Source organism: Bufo bufo, chromosome 5, assembly GCF_905171765.1.
Source record: "Bufo bufo chromosome 5, aBufBuf1.1, whole genome shotgun sequence".
Taxonomy (NCBI): Eukaryota; Metazoa; Chordata; class Amphibia; order Anura; family Bufonidae; genus Bufo; species Bufo bufo.
In genome coordinates this window covers 400029973-400046432 of record NC_053393.1, presented here as the reverse complement: position 1 = coordinate 400046432, position 16460 = coordinate 400029973, and the positions used below count along the sequence as shown (strand labels likewise).

The 16460-nt window shown below is 40.9% G+C and overlaps 1 protein-coding gene across 1 annotated transcript in view; it reads left to right on the top strand.

Moving 5' to 3' along the window:
• Positions 1–12609, top strand: part of GPLD1 (glycosylphosphatidylinositol specific phospholipase D1) — a 58729-nt gene extending 46120 nt beyond the window's left edge. Inside the window, exons 21-25 of the mRNA XM_040432883.1 lie at positions 1473–1649; positions 4585–4745; positions 8661–8687; positions 9007–9057; positions 11422–12609. Of these exons, the coding sequence (XP_040288817.1) occupies positions 1473–1649; positions 4585–4745; positions 8661–8687; positions 9007–9057; positions 11422–11502 (497 nt within the window). The 3' untranslated portion in view covers positions 11503–12609. The remainder of the gene's footprint in view (positions 1–1472; positions 1650–4584; positions 4746–8660; positions 8688–9006; positions 9058–11421) is intronic.
• Positions 12610–16460: the final 3851 nt, after the last annotated feature.

Below are 16460 nucleotides of genomic sequence, written 5' to 3'. Positions count from 1 at the left end.
CCATATAAAATGCAAACAGTTTGGCAAATGGTGATCAAATTTTAGACAAAAACTGGTGGAATGGATAACGTGTTAAGCCATGTCACCAACATCATACCTCCCAACTGTCTTGGATCTGAAGGGACAGCCCCAGATTTTGGTGTCTGTCCTGTGGCATGTCCCACTTTCCCAATAGTCCCAAATGCAATAGTGAAATAGGGAGCAGTCAGCATCCTGCTCCACCATTCACTGGCTTGTGCTCTCCCCAGGAGGCAAGTATGATGCAGTGATGTTATCGCGCCTGCTAAGCAGAAGAGAGCACAATCCGATAGATGATGTGCTCCGTTTATCAGTGGAATGGGGCTAGGTGAGTATTACTTTTTTATTTTACCTAAACTATGGGGCATCACAACTGTAAGTGGGCACTATGGAGCAACATTATTGTGATGCAGCACTAAGGGGGCAGAACTACTGTAATGGAGACATTAAAGGGGCAGCACTACTTTAAGGAGAGCACTAAGGGGCAGCACTATTGTGAGGGGACACTAAGAGGGCATCACTATTGTGAGGGGAGACTAAAAAGCATCCCTACAGTGAAGGGGGCACTAAGGCAGCAATCTATTATAAAGGGGGCGCTAAGGGGGCATAAATTCTATGTGGAGGCACAAAAGGGACTGGGCGGGATTGGGCATGTATACACAGACATTGGGCACATTTGTAGGTGTGATTTAGTGAAACAAAAATTTGCTGTGGTGCGCTACAACGCCATCTCAAAGTCAGCTTTTCAATTAGCAAGGTAGGTGTTTGACACATCAAACTGGTAGAGAATTTCACCATAAAAAAACATTGGTGTGCTTCGTGTTAATATAAATGTATTTGTTTTCATATTACAATAGTGATTTTTCTTCTGCTAGTGATGATGCTATCCTTCACCTCTTCTGTACTGAAGAAAAAAAACATTGTTTTAACATGAGAATGCATAAAGTTCTGCTAATGTTCCCTACCAGTTTGTTGTGTCACACATGTAACTACGCATCTGAAAAACCAAAGTCAAATCCAAGATGGCCACCACCACTGTGACATGGCCTAACAGTTTCCCATTTCCCCCGAAGATTGTGTTTACATTGGATTTAATCTGCCAAACTGTTTTCATTGTTTATGGGCGTTTTCGACACCCTTGTACATCCACAGACACCAAGGTTCTACTGACCCAAATTTATATAATCATAAAACCTAAATCTGTAATAAAATGACACCTCTAAATATACTGAATTTGACTGGGATCAGAAGCGCCTGCATAACTTAGTAAGTAGATCACAAAAACAGTCAATATCTAATGCAAGTTATCATTAGACGAGCATAAAGGTATATGGACCATACGATGGGGGCATTTGCTGAGATATACAAAAGAGTAAAAAAAACCTGATAGAATTGTCATCACTTAAATAACGTTATGTCACCTTTACATCTTTTTTCCATTTGGATTGTTCCAGACACAAAGTCGAAGGTGGTGTTTATATCAAGTGTACTCAAGCATGCAGGTACGACAACAGCATATGAACTAAAAAGGAAGGCTGATCCATCACCCCTCGGCACACTCAGGGGAGACAGGGAGTTTTCACGATTTGGAACCAAACTACATTTAAGTGACCTGGATGAAGACGGTCTTGGTATGACTGCATATGTCTTTATGTTATAGACATCACGTGTTCTAACAAATGTCACTAAAGGGGTTTTCTGATATTAACCAAACACAATGTAATTATGAAATAATGAAAACTTTTACAACTTTATAATATACTTTGTATTTCATCTCTTCGCCATTTCAATTCAGTTGATGCCCAAAGACTGATATACCACCCAGACCTAATACTTCTCACAAATGGGAGCTTGCTGTAACTTGATATCCTGTCAAGTGCAATACCTCGACAGCACACATCTTCTGCCCTAATGGCTTGCTGCAATTTATTGGTGGATGTAAAATACAGTTGCAAGAAAAAGCAAGTGAACCCTGTGAAATAACCTGGATTACTGCATTGATAACTAATAAAAAAATGTGGCCTGTTATTCTTGTTATCTAAGTCACCATCGTAGACAGGCACAATCTAACTAAATGAACTAGTGGTTGTATTGTTCAGGTCTTTTATTAAAGGGGTGTCCTGAGACTTGTATACTGATGACCTGTCCTCTGGAGCCCATCGATCAGCTCCGAGACCACTAAATGAACTAGTGGTTGTACTGTTCAGGTCTTTTATTAAAGGGGTTTCCTGAGACTTGAATACTGATGACATATCCTCTGGAATCCACCGATCAGCTGTTTGAGAAGGCGCCGACACTCACAGTAGCGTCATTGCCTTCTCTCAGCTGACCAGGTATTGCAGCTCAGCCCCATTCACTTCAATCTGCAAGATGCGCCTAGGCCATGTGACCGATGAGTATGACATCGCATGGCCTAGACTAAGCTGAGAGAAGGCAGCAGCACTACTGTCAATGCCGATGCCTTCTCAAACGGCTTATCAGTGCGGGTCCCGGGAGTCAAACCCCTAGCCATTAGATACTGATGACTTATCCAGAAGAAAGGTCATCAGCATAAACGTCTAGGAAAACCGTTTAAGCATATTGAGTAAATATCCATAGTGTAGGGAGAAAAAGTAAGTGAACCCTTGAATATAACAACCTGTAGATCCCCCTTTTAGCAGCAATCCCCTCCACCAAATGTTTCCTGTAGGTGCAAATAAGATTGCAACATTGAGGAGGAATTTTGGACCATTCTTCCCTGCAAATGTGTTTCAGTTCATCAATATTTCTGGGATTCTTTTGCAGCGGACCGGACCGCGGGGGCAGTATGTGAGTGCACGGTGGGCTGATGGGGGTAGTAGCCATACTTACGGTTTTGCATCTCCCTGGGTCGGCGTGCCAGGGATGAGGAAGACGGCACTAAATCCTCCAGGGCACTCTCTATTGTAGGGAACACTAGTCAGATGGAAGTTGAGGTGCCCTTGATGGTAATGGGTACACTTAGGGTGCTTTGGTGGCTGGGGCCGTGTTCATGACGCCAGCACCGTGAGGTGCAATTAGAAGTTGATGTGCAATAAGGAGACCAAGTTTCTTAACAAAAGTCATTTAGAGCAAGGCAGCTTTTACAGCGATTAGTTCCCAGAAGTTGCATAAGAGGCAGTTTTCTATGACAATCAATCTTTCTCCCTTGTTTCTCCAGGCTGGAGGGATGGACTATCTCTGCTATACTGTATAATCATATACTTCTGTATCCTCTCTAGGAATACTATATTCTGACAGGTGGCCTTTCTGTCTTTGGTTATGGTGGGCAGCTTGTAGCCTAGAATCTCTCCACCTGATGCAAAAGAGACTAGAGCCTGATAAACGACAGTTACCTTACTTTGCCAATATTCTCACTCCCTCTGAGTTACCTGGTTCTTCTGTAATCTTTGCCTTCTATGAGCTGGTACATGGAACTAACTTTGGAGTTTTGTAACTCTCCAAGATGGCTGCCGAGGTGCAGCTTTGTCCTGAGACATTACACACACTCTGACCTCCGTCTCCTCTGTACTGTGTGCAGGGCGGAGTCAGCCTTGGCAGGCTTGTTAGAACCTCCTTCTCCCTATGCAACTTTATTGGAACTCATATAAAAGCACAACTTACATGAAACACAATCACAGTATAAAGCAGTGTGTTTCAGGACACTGCACTTTGCATCTAGTTCAGGTTATGCTACAGCAGACCAATATGGTTAGGGTCAGGACTTGGTCACTATATCTTCTTTTTCAACTTCTTTTAGTTGATTTCCTTGTGCACTTCAGGTCATTATGTTGCTCCATTACCCAACATTTCTTCAGCTTGATGTCTTGGCCTGCTACACTTCTAGTCTCTGTATAAGATTTTCATAAAACGTGTCCAGGCCTTGAAGTGGCCCCAAACCATGACACCCCCTCCATCATGATTTACAGATCACATGTACGGTACAGCTGTTTGTTTGTTATTACCGTAGTTCAGTTAGATTGTTATCTTAGTCCCAATTACAGGCAAGCACAATCAGACCACATTGATCGGTAATCAATGCATGAATTCAGGTAATTCCTAAAGGCCCCTTTACACTGCTCAAGCATACCTTCGCTTGTCAGAGAAGGAGACCACTGCATTTACATGCAGTGACCTCCTCCACAGTATGAGGAGGAGCGATCCCTAATGCCATCACTCGTCCCCATACTCAATCATTGTCTGCCGGCAGCAGAGGCTGTTTAGACGGCATCATATGCTGTCGGCATTTAGCGCACAAACAATCCAATTACCTGATAAATGAGCATTTTGCTTGTTCATCGGGTAATAGGCAGCACCTTCACACTGGCAGATCATTGCTAACGTGTGTTCCTGCGAATGCTTGTTAACGATGGTCTGCCCGATGTTCGGGCAGTGTAAAGGGGCTTTAAGGTTCACTTACTTTTTCTTGCCACTGTAGGTAGGAGTTATTGTTGCCATTATCCCATTCCTTAAGTTTTTTAAATGAATCTGAAACAACATATGTAGAGCCAATAGAGCAATGTTTGCTGGAAATATTTGAAGATCTCTATTTCTTAATTCCCTTTGCAGATGAAATAATTGTGACCTCACCCCTAAGGACCGGTGACATTACTTCCACGATGTTTGGTTCCCAGACAGGTCGAGTATATATCTATAATGGAAATACCACCTCTACAGGATTGCTAACAGGAAGATGCAAGTCTTTGTTTTCGCCGTGTCCAGATGACTGGGTACGAGAATAATGTAAAATCCTACAAACTGTAAAGAGTTAAAATGTGATCCGAGGAAAAGACCGCTCATACAGGGTAATCATAGAGGTGCCCAGTTACCCGTCGTATTCACACTAGCATCATGGCAACATGTCATATATCTTCTATATGAAAGAATCTTCATATAAAAGAGAGGATAAAAAAAATATATAAAAATTATATTATCCTTCAGGCGGACATATAAAACTCCTCTAAGTTCTTTTATCGAGTATCTTAATTTGATTTGTGCAAGCAGTAAAACAAAGGGACAATTGTATATGCAAAAATTTATAAATCGTTTATTATAAAAACAATACAACTGCAAAACAAATGATGAAGTTACAAACTAACACCCAAAATGTACCACACGGTGGTGTTAACACACCCCTATCTGATCAGCACAGTATGATTTAGTGATTTATGACAACCAGTGTCATACTTTTAACAAACAGACTCATATACCAAGAGAAACTTAGGATCTTCTGTTATCAAACAGGCTATAACAATAAAACACAGATATACAGGAAATTAACTGTTATCCCTTGACTCTGTTTTCCTATGACTAATCAAAAATATATAATATTAATATGATAAAATATTCAGCTCGGCAATCAGACTAAGGAAAATAACTTTCCAAGGGTTTAGTCCTCTTTTTAAATAATGTCAGATCTTCCATTAACAATATGCATCTTTGCTAAGAGAATAATCAGCATTATGGAGGCACTTAAGACTATACAAGGTGGGCCATTTATATGGATACACCTTAATAAAATGGGAATGGTTGGTGATATACTAATGTGCAACAAACAGGAAGTTAATATGTGAGGGGGGAAACTTTTCAAGATGGGTGGTGACCATGGCGGCCATTTTGAAGTCGGCCATTTTGAATCCAACTTTTGTTTTTTCAATAGGAAGAGGGTCATGTGACACATCAAACTTATTGGGTATTTCACAAGAAAAACAATGGTGTGCTTGGTTTTAACGTAACGTTATTCTTTCATGAGTTATTTACAAGTTTCTGACCACTTATAAAATGTGTTCAATGTGCTGCCCATTGTGTTGGATTGTCAATGCAACCCTCTTCTCCCACTCTTCACACACTGATTGCAACACCGCAGGAGAAATGCTAGCACAGGCTTCCAGTATCCGTAGTTTTAGGTGCTGCACATCTCGTATCTTCACAGCATAGACGATTGCCTTCAGATAATACGAGATGTGCAGCACCTGAAACTACGGATACTGGAAGCCTGTGCTAGCATTTCTCCTGCAGTGTTGTTACCAGTGTGTGAAGAGTGGGAGAAGAGGGTTGCATTGACAATCCAACACAATGGGCAGCACATTGAACACATTTTATAAGTGGTCATAAACTTGTAAATAACTCATAAAATAATAAAGTTACGTTAAAACCAAGCACACCATTGTTTTTCTTGTGAAATTCCCAATAAGTTTGATGTGTCAGATGACCCTCTTCCTATTGAAAAAACAAAAGTTGGATTCAAAATGGCCACTTCAGAATGGCCGCCATGGTCACCACCCATCTTGAAAAGTTTCCCCCCTCACATATACTAATGTGCCACAAACAGGAAGTCAATATCACCAACCATTCCCATTTTATTAAGGTGTATCCATATAAATGGCCCACCCTGTATATTCCCACAGTATGGGAACTCTTGGCTATATACCGAGAGAAATATCTTATTAATATCACGAGTAGTAAACAAAATATACGTTACCGGGTCAAAGGTAGACAGAGTTCAGATGGGACCAGTTCTGAAGAACTTTCCTAATAATCTAAAAAGAATAATCCAAGTTTCTTCTGGTAAAGTTTTTCTTTTTGATTGAATGAATGGATGGATGGATGGATGGATCGATGGATATATGGATCTCTGGATCTTTTGATCTCCAGATCTCCCTTGCTACTCCGCACACGAGTAATTATTCCCCCCCTTATCTAAGAATCATCCCCTTTAGATTAGGGATTCCCAATCAGGTAAGGTGGGTGTATTCGTATGCTAATAACACCATGATGTCATATCAACTCCTAATATGGTATAGAACAAATAATGAAATAATATAACATTGTCCATCTGCCTCCAGATGGCACTGCGGTATCGTAGATGAACATCACAACTTTTAAGCATTAAAATTAAATATCTAATAATACGTTCTCAGGACCTCGTTGACCTTTTTTAATATAAATCGTTGAGAAAGGTCTTTTCCTGACACTTTTAATTACCTATATCCTGGACTTGTTGGAGATGACTGTCTTCTCCTATCTTTTTGAAATATAGGTTGACTTGATGAAAATTTTATATAGCGGCTTTGATGCTTGGCATCGGAACTTGTACATTTCACTTATCTACATCCATGAATAACTATTGTTTTGAAATAACATTTACTCTTCCCAGAATTCCAATTAACATAAACTTACTTGTTTCTGTACCTTCTACAATACCTTCTAAATGGTAAATACATGGTATAACATATATATATATATATATATATATATATATAAAAATCGATACATTGTTACACATAGATAACACATTATATAAATTATTGATTAACATATGTTGTAAACTAAATATACCATACAGAGATATATATAATATAATTATGAATATATAAATTGAACCTCATACAGCAGGTGTGTCTCAAGGATATGAGTCCTTATCAAGTAACCTTAGCTTACTCCTTACAGATGGTCCCATATCTTTAGTAATAACTTTTAAATACAATGTCCGTTTATGTTCACAATTATTTTTATATAAACTGAACTTGCCATGAACTCATCTTGGCTTCCTCAGCCACATAATAGAACTTTGGTTCAGGCTGATTTTATTCTTAAAGGCAATGAGATGAGCATACATTTTGATCATAATGTCATTAGATAATATTGTATACGTATGAAAATGCACAACAAACAAGAATACAAGTAACATAACTGGTTATATTCATTGTTCCCTGACATGAGAGCAATAACAGAAATAAAATAATTTCAATATTACACATTTTTTCTAACAATTACTGTACCGTACGTAGACAAATGCCATTTCTATCATTTAGGGAAATAATTTTCTCCAGTACATCTAACCATGTATTCCTGTAAATGTGGCACAGCTGCCAAATATCTATCTATAGGTTAAACATATTGTATTGAGAATTTTAAAGATTTAAAACAAAAAACATTTTATTGTCACCATCTATAACATTGAAATCCTGCAGTTTACAGACACTTCCTGTGCAGATCACTTTTCTCATTATCATAGGCTGGATTACAATGACAGATACTGCAGCTATATAAATAACTCAGAATCCACCAATTAGAATAGGTGATGGTCACAGCTTATCTATTCTCCTTCCCTGTACAATGACCTCTATACAAGTCACAGACCATGTCTAGAAAAACTCTCCCATATAAACATCTCCTGTCTAAAGTTTGCTATGGCCCACGTGGTTGCTGTAAAGCAGGGATGCTGAACCTGCGGCCCTCCAGCTGTTGTAAAACTACAACTCCCACCATGCCCTTCTGAAGGCTGATAGCTGTAGGCTGTCCGGGAATCATGGGAGTTGTAGTTTTGCAACAGCTGGAGGGCCGCAGGTTGAGCATCCCTGCTGTAAAGCATCTCTTTCTAAGAGCAGCTTAGGCAAGATGGCAACCCCCATAATCATGTACAGAAAATAAAAGCACATTAGATAATGCATGTTTTATTGGGTTTATAAAAAAAATTATTATGTATTGATACATTTCTGAATCTTTTAACAGATTGAATCAAGTAGTAACTTAGTATCAGCATTGTCACACTGCCTTTCATGATAAATGATGGTTGATAAGTGCAGTGACATCAGAGTTTGATTCGCATTCATTTGCTGTAACCAGATTCTCTTTCCTTGCAGGCACAGTACGTTCTGGTTTCTCCTGAAGTAAGTGTAATACCTGCAGTAGGTAAGGCTTTATTGTAGGGTTCATGCACACGACTATATTTTGCGTCCGTCTCCGATCTGCATTTTTTGCCTATCACATGTAGCCCCATTCATTTCTATGGGCCTGCAAAAACGTTATCTGTCTGCTGTCCTCAGATTACAGAACATGTCCTGTTCTTGTCCGTTTTCTGGTGAAACACTGCGTCATGCACACAAACAGTATCTGTGTGTTGTGGATACATGGTTTGCGGATTGCAAAACGGATACGGTAGTGTGCATGAGGCCTTATTCTCTTTGCTAATCTACATCAATATTTCAGGAAAAAGCCAGGTTTGGAAGTGCTGTCACCACCATCAAATCAAAGCATAAGGTATGTGAGACCTCCCGGTACTCCTATGGTTAGTTTGTATATGGATATGTTTCCCAGGTAAACTCGTAGGGGGGGAGGTAATTTAGCAAGACCGGCAATTTCTGCACCGGTCTCGATATCCCCTGCGCTGCTGGAGGATGTGCCTAATTTTTGACAAGGTGCACGCCTCATTATAAATTAGGCACGTCCTCAGGCAGTACAGGCACCTAAACAGGAAGCTCAGAGCGGCTGTAGATTACTGAACCAGAAAACTGGTGTAAATGAAGATAAATTTGTTGGTCACGCCCCTTCCTGTCCTGACCACACACCCCTTTTGGGGGTGTAAAATCCAAGAGATGTGACAATTTTCAAATAAGTCGTAATTAAAAAGTCGCAAATACATAGTCTGTGACTTTTTAACGCCACTTTTCAGGCGCAAAGGAGATAAATCTCCCCCTTAACACAGGATTATTCCATTATTAGAATCTAACATAGCATTTAAAAATAAGTAGTTCAGCAATATAAATCTACTAAAAATATATATATTTTTTTTTACTGGGCTGGCTCATTGATGTCAGTTCTGTTCTCACTGATGTGCCCGTCCTCCTCCATCGGGCAGCAGTGGACTTGCATGCTCAGTTACCATTCTTCCAGACGCAGCGTTGCATGCTGATCTAACTTCATTCTCCCTATGCTTATTCTTGACAGAGGAATAGCAGAGCATGCGTTGTTCTATTCTGACAACCGCAGGGTGTAATCAAGGAGGGCTTATAGACATCATGCGGAGGGATGGTTGCTAAATTGCTTTCACTGTAATTACAAAGGTAGTACCATGAAAAATATTCAAATTTTTGCAAACCAGCAACTGGATCTGAATACTTTTGTAATTTCATGTAATCAGAAATTTAGCATAGCCACAGTAAAATGTATCTGCATAGCGCCACCTGCTGTTTGTCCTTTTACTTATTCCTCTATCCACCTCAGAGCACATCCTGAATTCCATCCTTCAACTGCCACCAGCCATGTCCACTGTGAGTTACAGGGAAAGAGCTGCAGGAAGAAAGAAAAAAATAAAAATAATAATAAATAAATAAAAAGTGAAAGGCTCCTTTAGCTCTAGGGAGAGAGCTGCAGCAGAAAGGACACACCCCATGAGCAGTCAACTTGAAATAAATCTAGCAGAGTAATTTGAGCAATAAATTGTAAGATCTCTGGATCCATGTGAGGTGCAGGGCTGGTTCTAGCTTTGTTAGAAAGAGGTTGTCATGTACTGCATGATGCAGGATTTTCATGTTTTTACATCATGGGATAACCCAACTTTTTTTTGTTCCATTCTACTTACCGTACCTAAAAGTCATTGCAGAATTCTAATAAACTCAGTACCTAAAATATGTATTTTGGAGCTACTCCTTCTTTGTCCATTCTTCTGCACAGCAGCAGCAGTCTAGCCAGTGTGACTAGGCTGACGCACACCCACAATGCCTCTGTTCTGTGTTGGGAAACCATGCAGCAGAGTCAGAGTGCTTCCACAACCTGCAAGGCACTGCCTGCGCTGTGAAGTGGAGCACAATGACGTCAGGAGAAGACAATCAGCATGCACTGAGGCACACTGTCAACTGGAAGCCGGTCACTCTGTTAGATGGTGACCCTTGGTTGGAGCAGAAAGACCTGTAAATGTCAGGGGTCATATCGTAGGACCCAGCGGAAGAGAAGAATCTTATTCATTTTTACCCAGAAAGGATTATTTTAAAAAGCTAGCACTGGCTGCATTGTCTATAGATAAAAATAAATTATTAGATAATTTTTATTCAATAGTTATTAAAGTTACATAAACATAAGGGACACAGATATCTCGGATAATACTCCGACACATTTTCACACTATTATACATAGTTGTAAGCTGTGTACCAAAAAACAGCCCCCGACAAGCGAGTTCCACACTCCGGCCTCGCAGCGTGAGTATGCAGGAGCTCCCGTTGTGACGGGGGTCACATCGCATTATATTGATTTATGATGCTGTGTAACCCTTACAGTTCTGGAATGTATTGGATAACACTGACAGCATTATGTCAGTGTTATCCAATACATTCCAGACCTCTAAGGGTTACATAGCATCATAAATCAACATAATGCAATGCGATCCCATCAGAACGGGAGCTACTGCATAATTACGCTGTGAGTCCGGAGTGTGGAACTCGCTCATCTGAAAAGGCGCCAATGTTCTAGAGGTCGGTGCCACTACATAACTTCAGTGGATCCACTGTAAGGGCATGGGCCTAAAACCCCGATCTTAATAAATGACCCCCATCATTTATACAGCATTCTGGACAAGAAAAGAGACACATTCATTATAATCACATACATTTACTTATTCAATCCTTTCAGAAACAGGTTGTGGTAGCAGCTATAAGAAGCTCCAGGAATGCAAGACTGGCTGGAAGCCTCTACATCTACAACCTATACTGAATCTTCTCATTACTGAAGACCTTGAAGTCTGAAGCACGATGCAGATCTGGACAGGTTACAAACTGAAAAAAGTTATAATACTAATAAAATAGGCCAATGCAAAATATGAAAAACTAGTTGGAGAAAAAAAGACCTCATCTAGAATGGGAAAAGACCCTGCTGCCAAAGATGTCCTCCAGAACTTTCAGAGGAAACTGTTAAAGCTGTTGGCCACTTTATTATAAATGTATCTATGTGAATATACAGTAGAATGCAAAGTTGTAAAGATTACTTAGAGTTTTGATCCCGTCGCCCTTCTGACATGTACTGCCCATAAACCTCCCTCTGGTCAACGGTCATGCGTTGCTTCACATCAATGCAACATTATGCCCTGAGGAAGGGTGGCACCTAACCCGCACATTCATGTTCAATGCATGCTCCAGAAGTTTGGATTCTACTGCGCATGTCCCGAATTCCCTGTGTCATCATCCATTGTACAAGCACAGCTGGGGCGTGAGCAGCAGAATCAGTGTATTCTGTAGAAAAGGGCTGTTCACGCAGAATTGTTTGCAGTTGATTTTGATGCTTTTTTCATCTGAAAATAAGCTCCAAAAACACCTCAAGATCCAGCAAACAATCCACCTCCTATTAATTTCAATGGGAAAAACTCACCATGTTCTTTTTTCTACTTAAAGTTTTAAAAACCATGGTGCGGAAAAGAAAACTGAAGTCATTCTTGGTGTGGATTCTGCACTGAATTCACATTCAAGCTTTCTATTAAAATGAGCAGGATCAAAAACCAAGTAAAAAAACAACAACGCAACCACAAACTACATGGATTCCGCTTTATTTGTTTTCCAGCATGTAAAAACTAGGTGTGAACATACTCTAAAGGAGAGACTTTACTATAAAGCACTGTTTCCACTGTGCATGCGGCAGCCAGGGAAAATCAGGGGTTCTCTAAGAGTAGAGAAAATGTGGTCTTTATCAAACAGTGCTACAGTTTGTCCACGAGCTGCAGCGCAGCCGCTTTCACTTGAATGGGCATACGCGCCAATGGCAGGCACATCCCACAGAGAAAAGTGGAGTGGCTTCTAGAGGAAAAACAAACAGTTCTTCAAACAATGGACATAAAAATAAAAAATAAATCATATTGAACTTTACTTCAGACTTCGAATGAATAAATAATTCCATTCTTGCCCTTTCATAGTTTACTTTATTGTACTTATTGAATTTCACATTATTCTATAGTATGAAAATACTATATACATAAAGCTTTTTCTCCAATGTAATATATACATTTTATTAAAATCACAAAGGTAAATGTAATCTACTCGAATATATTTACATGTGAAAGTATATACTTTATAGGACAAGCCTAACCCATCTGGTTTACAGATGTCCCTGTAATTGTACGGTATTAACTGCATACAGCTTCTAGTCACCTATCACCTGTATATGGTACTGCAGATCAGCGCTAGCCACCTATCACCTGTATATGGTACTGCAACCCAGCAATAGTCACCTATCCAGACACATACAGGGAGTGCAGAATTATTAGGCAAGTTGTATTTTTGAGGATTAATTTTATTATTTAACAAAAATCATGTTCTCAATGAACCCAAAAAACTCATTAATATCAAAGCTGAATATTTTTGGAAGTAGTTTTTAGTTTTAGCTATTTTAGGGGGATATCTGTGTGTGCAGGTGACTATTACTGTGCATAATTATTAGGCAACTTAACAAAAAACAAATATATACCCATTTCAATTATTTATTTTTACCAGTGAAACCAATATAACATCTCAACATTCACAAATATACATTTCTGACATTCAAAAACAAAACAAAAACAAATCAGTGACCAATATAGACACCTTTCTTTGCAAGGACACTCAAAAGCCTGCCATCCATGGATTCTGTCAGTGTTTTGATCTGTTCACCATCAACATTGCGTGCAGCAGCAACCACAGCCTCCCAGACACTGTTCAGAGAGGTGTACTGTTTTCCCTCCTGGTAAATCTCACATTTGATGATGGACCACAGGTTCTCAATGGGGTTCAGATCAGGTGAACAAGGAGGCCATGTCATTAGATTTTCTTCTTTTATACCCTTTCTTGCCAGCCACGCTGTGGAGTACTTGGACGCGTGTGATGGATACATTGTCCTGCATGAAAATCATGTTTGTCTTGAAGGATGCAGACTTCTTCCTGTACCACTGCTTGAAGAAGGTGTCTTCCAGAAACTGGCAGTAGGACTGGGAGTTGAGCTTGACTCCATCCTCAACCCGAAAAGGCCCCACAAGCTCATCTTTGATGATACCAGCCCAAACCAGTACTCCACCTCCACCTTGCTGGCGTCTGAGTCGGACTGGAGCTCTCTGCCCTTTACCAATCCAGCCACGGGCCCATCCATCTGGCCCATCAAGACTCACTCTCCTTTCATCAGTCCATAAAACCTTAGAAAAATCTGCCTTGAGATATTTCTTGGCCCAGTCTTGACGTTTCAGCTTGTGTGTCTTGTTCAGTGGTGGTCGTCTTTCAGCCTTTCTTACCTTGGCCATGTCTCTGAGTATTGCACACCTTGTGCTTTTGGGCACTCCAGTGATGTTGCAGCTCTGAAATATGGCCAAACTGGTGGCAAGTGGCATCTTGGCAGCTGCACGCTTGACTTTTCTCAGTTCATGGGCAGTTATTTTGCGCCTTGGTTTTTCCACACGCTTCTTGCGACCCTGTTGACTATTTTGAATGAAACGCTTGATTGTTCGATGATCACGCTTCAGAAGCTTTGCAATTTTAAGAGTGCTGCATCCCTCTGCAAGATATCTCACTATTTTTGACTTTTCTGAGCCTGTCAAGTCCTTCTTTTGACCCATTTTGCCAAAGGAAAGGAAGTTGCCTAATAATTATGCACACCTGATATAGGGTGTTGATGTCATTAGACCACACCCCTTCTCATTACAGAGATGCACATCACCTAATATGCTTAATTGGTAGTAGGCTTTCGAGCCTATACAGCTTGGAGTAAGACAACATGCATAAAGAGGATGATGTGGTCAAAATACTCATTTGCCTAATAATTCTGCACGCAGTGTATGATACTGCAGCTCAGCGATAGTCAACTATCACCTGTATATGGTACCGCAGATCAGCGCTAGCCACCTATCACCTGTATATGGTACCGCAGATCAGCGCTAGTCACCTATCACCTGTATATGGTACCGCAGATCAGCGCTAGTCACCTATCACCTGTATATGGTACCGCAGATCAGCGCTAGTCACCTATTACCTGTATATGGTACCGCAGATCAGCGCTAGCCACCTATCACCTGTATATGGTACCGCAGATCAGCGCTAGTCACCTATTACCTGTATATGGTACCGCAGATCAGCGCTAGTCACCTATCACCTGTATATGGTACCGCAGATCAGCGCTAGTCACCTATCAAATGTATATGGTACCACAGCTCAGCGCTAGTCACCTATCACCTGTATATGGTACTGCAACCCAGCAATAGTCACCTATCCAGACACATATAGGATACCGCAGCTCAGCGCTAGTCACCTATCCACCCATATATGGTACTGCAGCTCAGCAATAGTCACCTATCAACACATATATGATACTGCAGCTCAGCGCTAGTCACCTATCCACCCATATTGGTACTGCAGCTATGCACGAATCACCTATCCACCCATATATGGTACTGCAACCCAGCAATAGTCACCTATCCTGACACATACAGTCCTGATCAAAAGTTTAAGACCACTTGAAAAATGGCAAAAAATCATATTTAGCATGGCTGGATCTTAACAAGGTTCCAAGTAGAGCTTCAACATGCAACAAGAAGAAATGGGAGTGAGACAAATCATTTTTTGAGCATTCAATTTAATGAAAACAACAAATAAACTGAAACAGGCTGTTTTTCAGCTGATCAAAAGTTTAGGACCAAACTTCCAAAAATAATCTAAACCCCCCTAAAACAGAAATCCAACTTCCAAACATGAACTCAGTAATGAGTAGCTCCGCCGTTATTGTTTATCACTTCCAAAATTCATTTCGGCATGCTTGATGCAAGCGTTTACATGAGGTGAGTGGGAACATTTCTCCAAGTGGTGAAGACGGCCGCACAAAGCCCATCTACTGTCTGGAACTGTTGTCCATTTTTGTAAACTTCCCTTGCCATCCATCCCCAAAGGTTCTCAATTGGATTTAGATCAGGGGAACACGCAGGATGGGCCAAAAGTTATTCTCCTGGAAGAAGTCCCTTGTCCTGCGGGCATTGTGTACTGTAGCGTTGTCTTGTTGAAAAACCCAGTCGTTACCACACAGACGAGGGCCCTCAGTCATGAGGAATGCTCTCTGCAACATCTGGACATAGCCAGCGGCCGTTTGACGCCCCTGCACTTCCTGAAGGCTCCATTGTTCCACTGAAGGAAATAGCACCCCAGACCATTATGGCGCCCCCTCCACTGTGGAGCGTAGAAAACATCTCAGGTGGGATCTGCTTGTCATGCCAGTAACGTTGGAAACCATCAGGACCATCAAGGTTAAATTTTTTCTCATCAGAGAATAAAACTTTCTTCCACCTTTGAATGTCCCATGTTTGGTGCTCTCTTGCAAAGTCCAAACGAGCAGTTCTGTGGCGTTCAAGGAGACGAGGTCTTTGAAGACGTTTTTTGTTTGCCTTCTGATGGTTATGGGTCTGCAATCAGCACCAGTGAGAGCCTTAATTTGGGTCGCGGATCGTCCAGTGTCTTGACAGACAGCCAATTGGATCCTCCGGCTCAGTGCTGATGAAATTTTTTTGGGTCTTCCACTTGACTTTTTTGTTCCATAACCCTCAGGATCATTTAAGAAATGCCAAATGACTGTCTTACTGCGTCCCACCTCAGCAGCGATGGCGCGCTGTGAGAGACCCTGCTTATGCAGTTCAACAACCCGACCACGTTCAAAAAGGGAGAGTTTTTTTGCCTTTG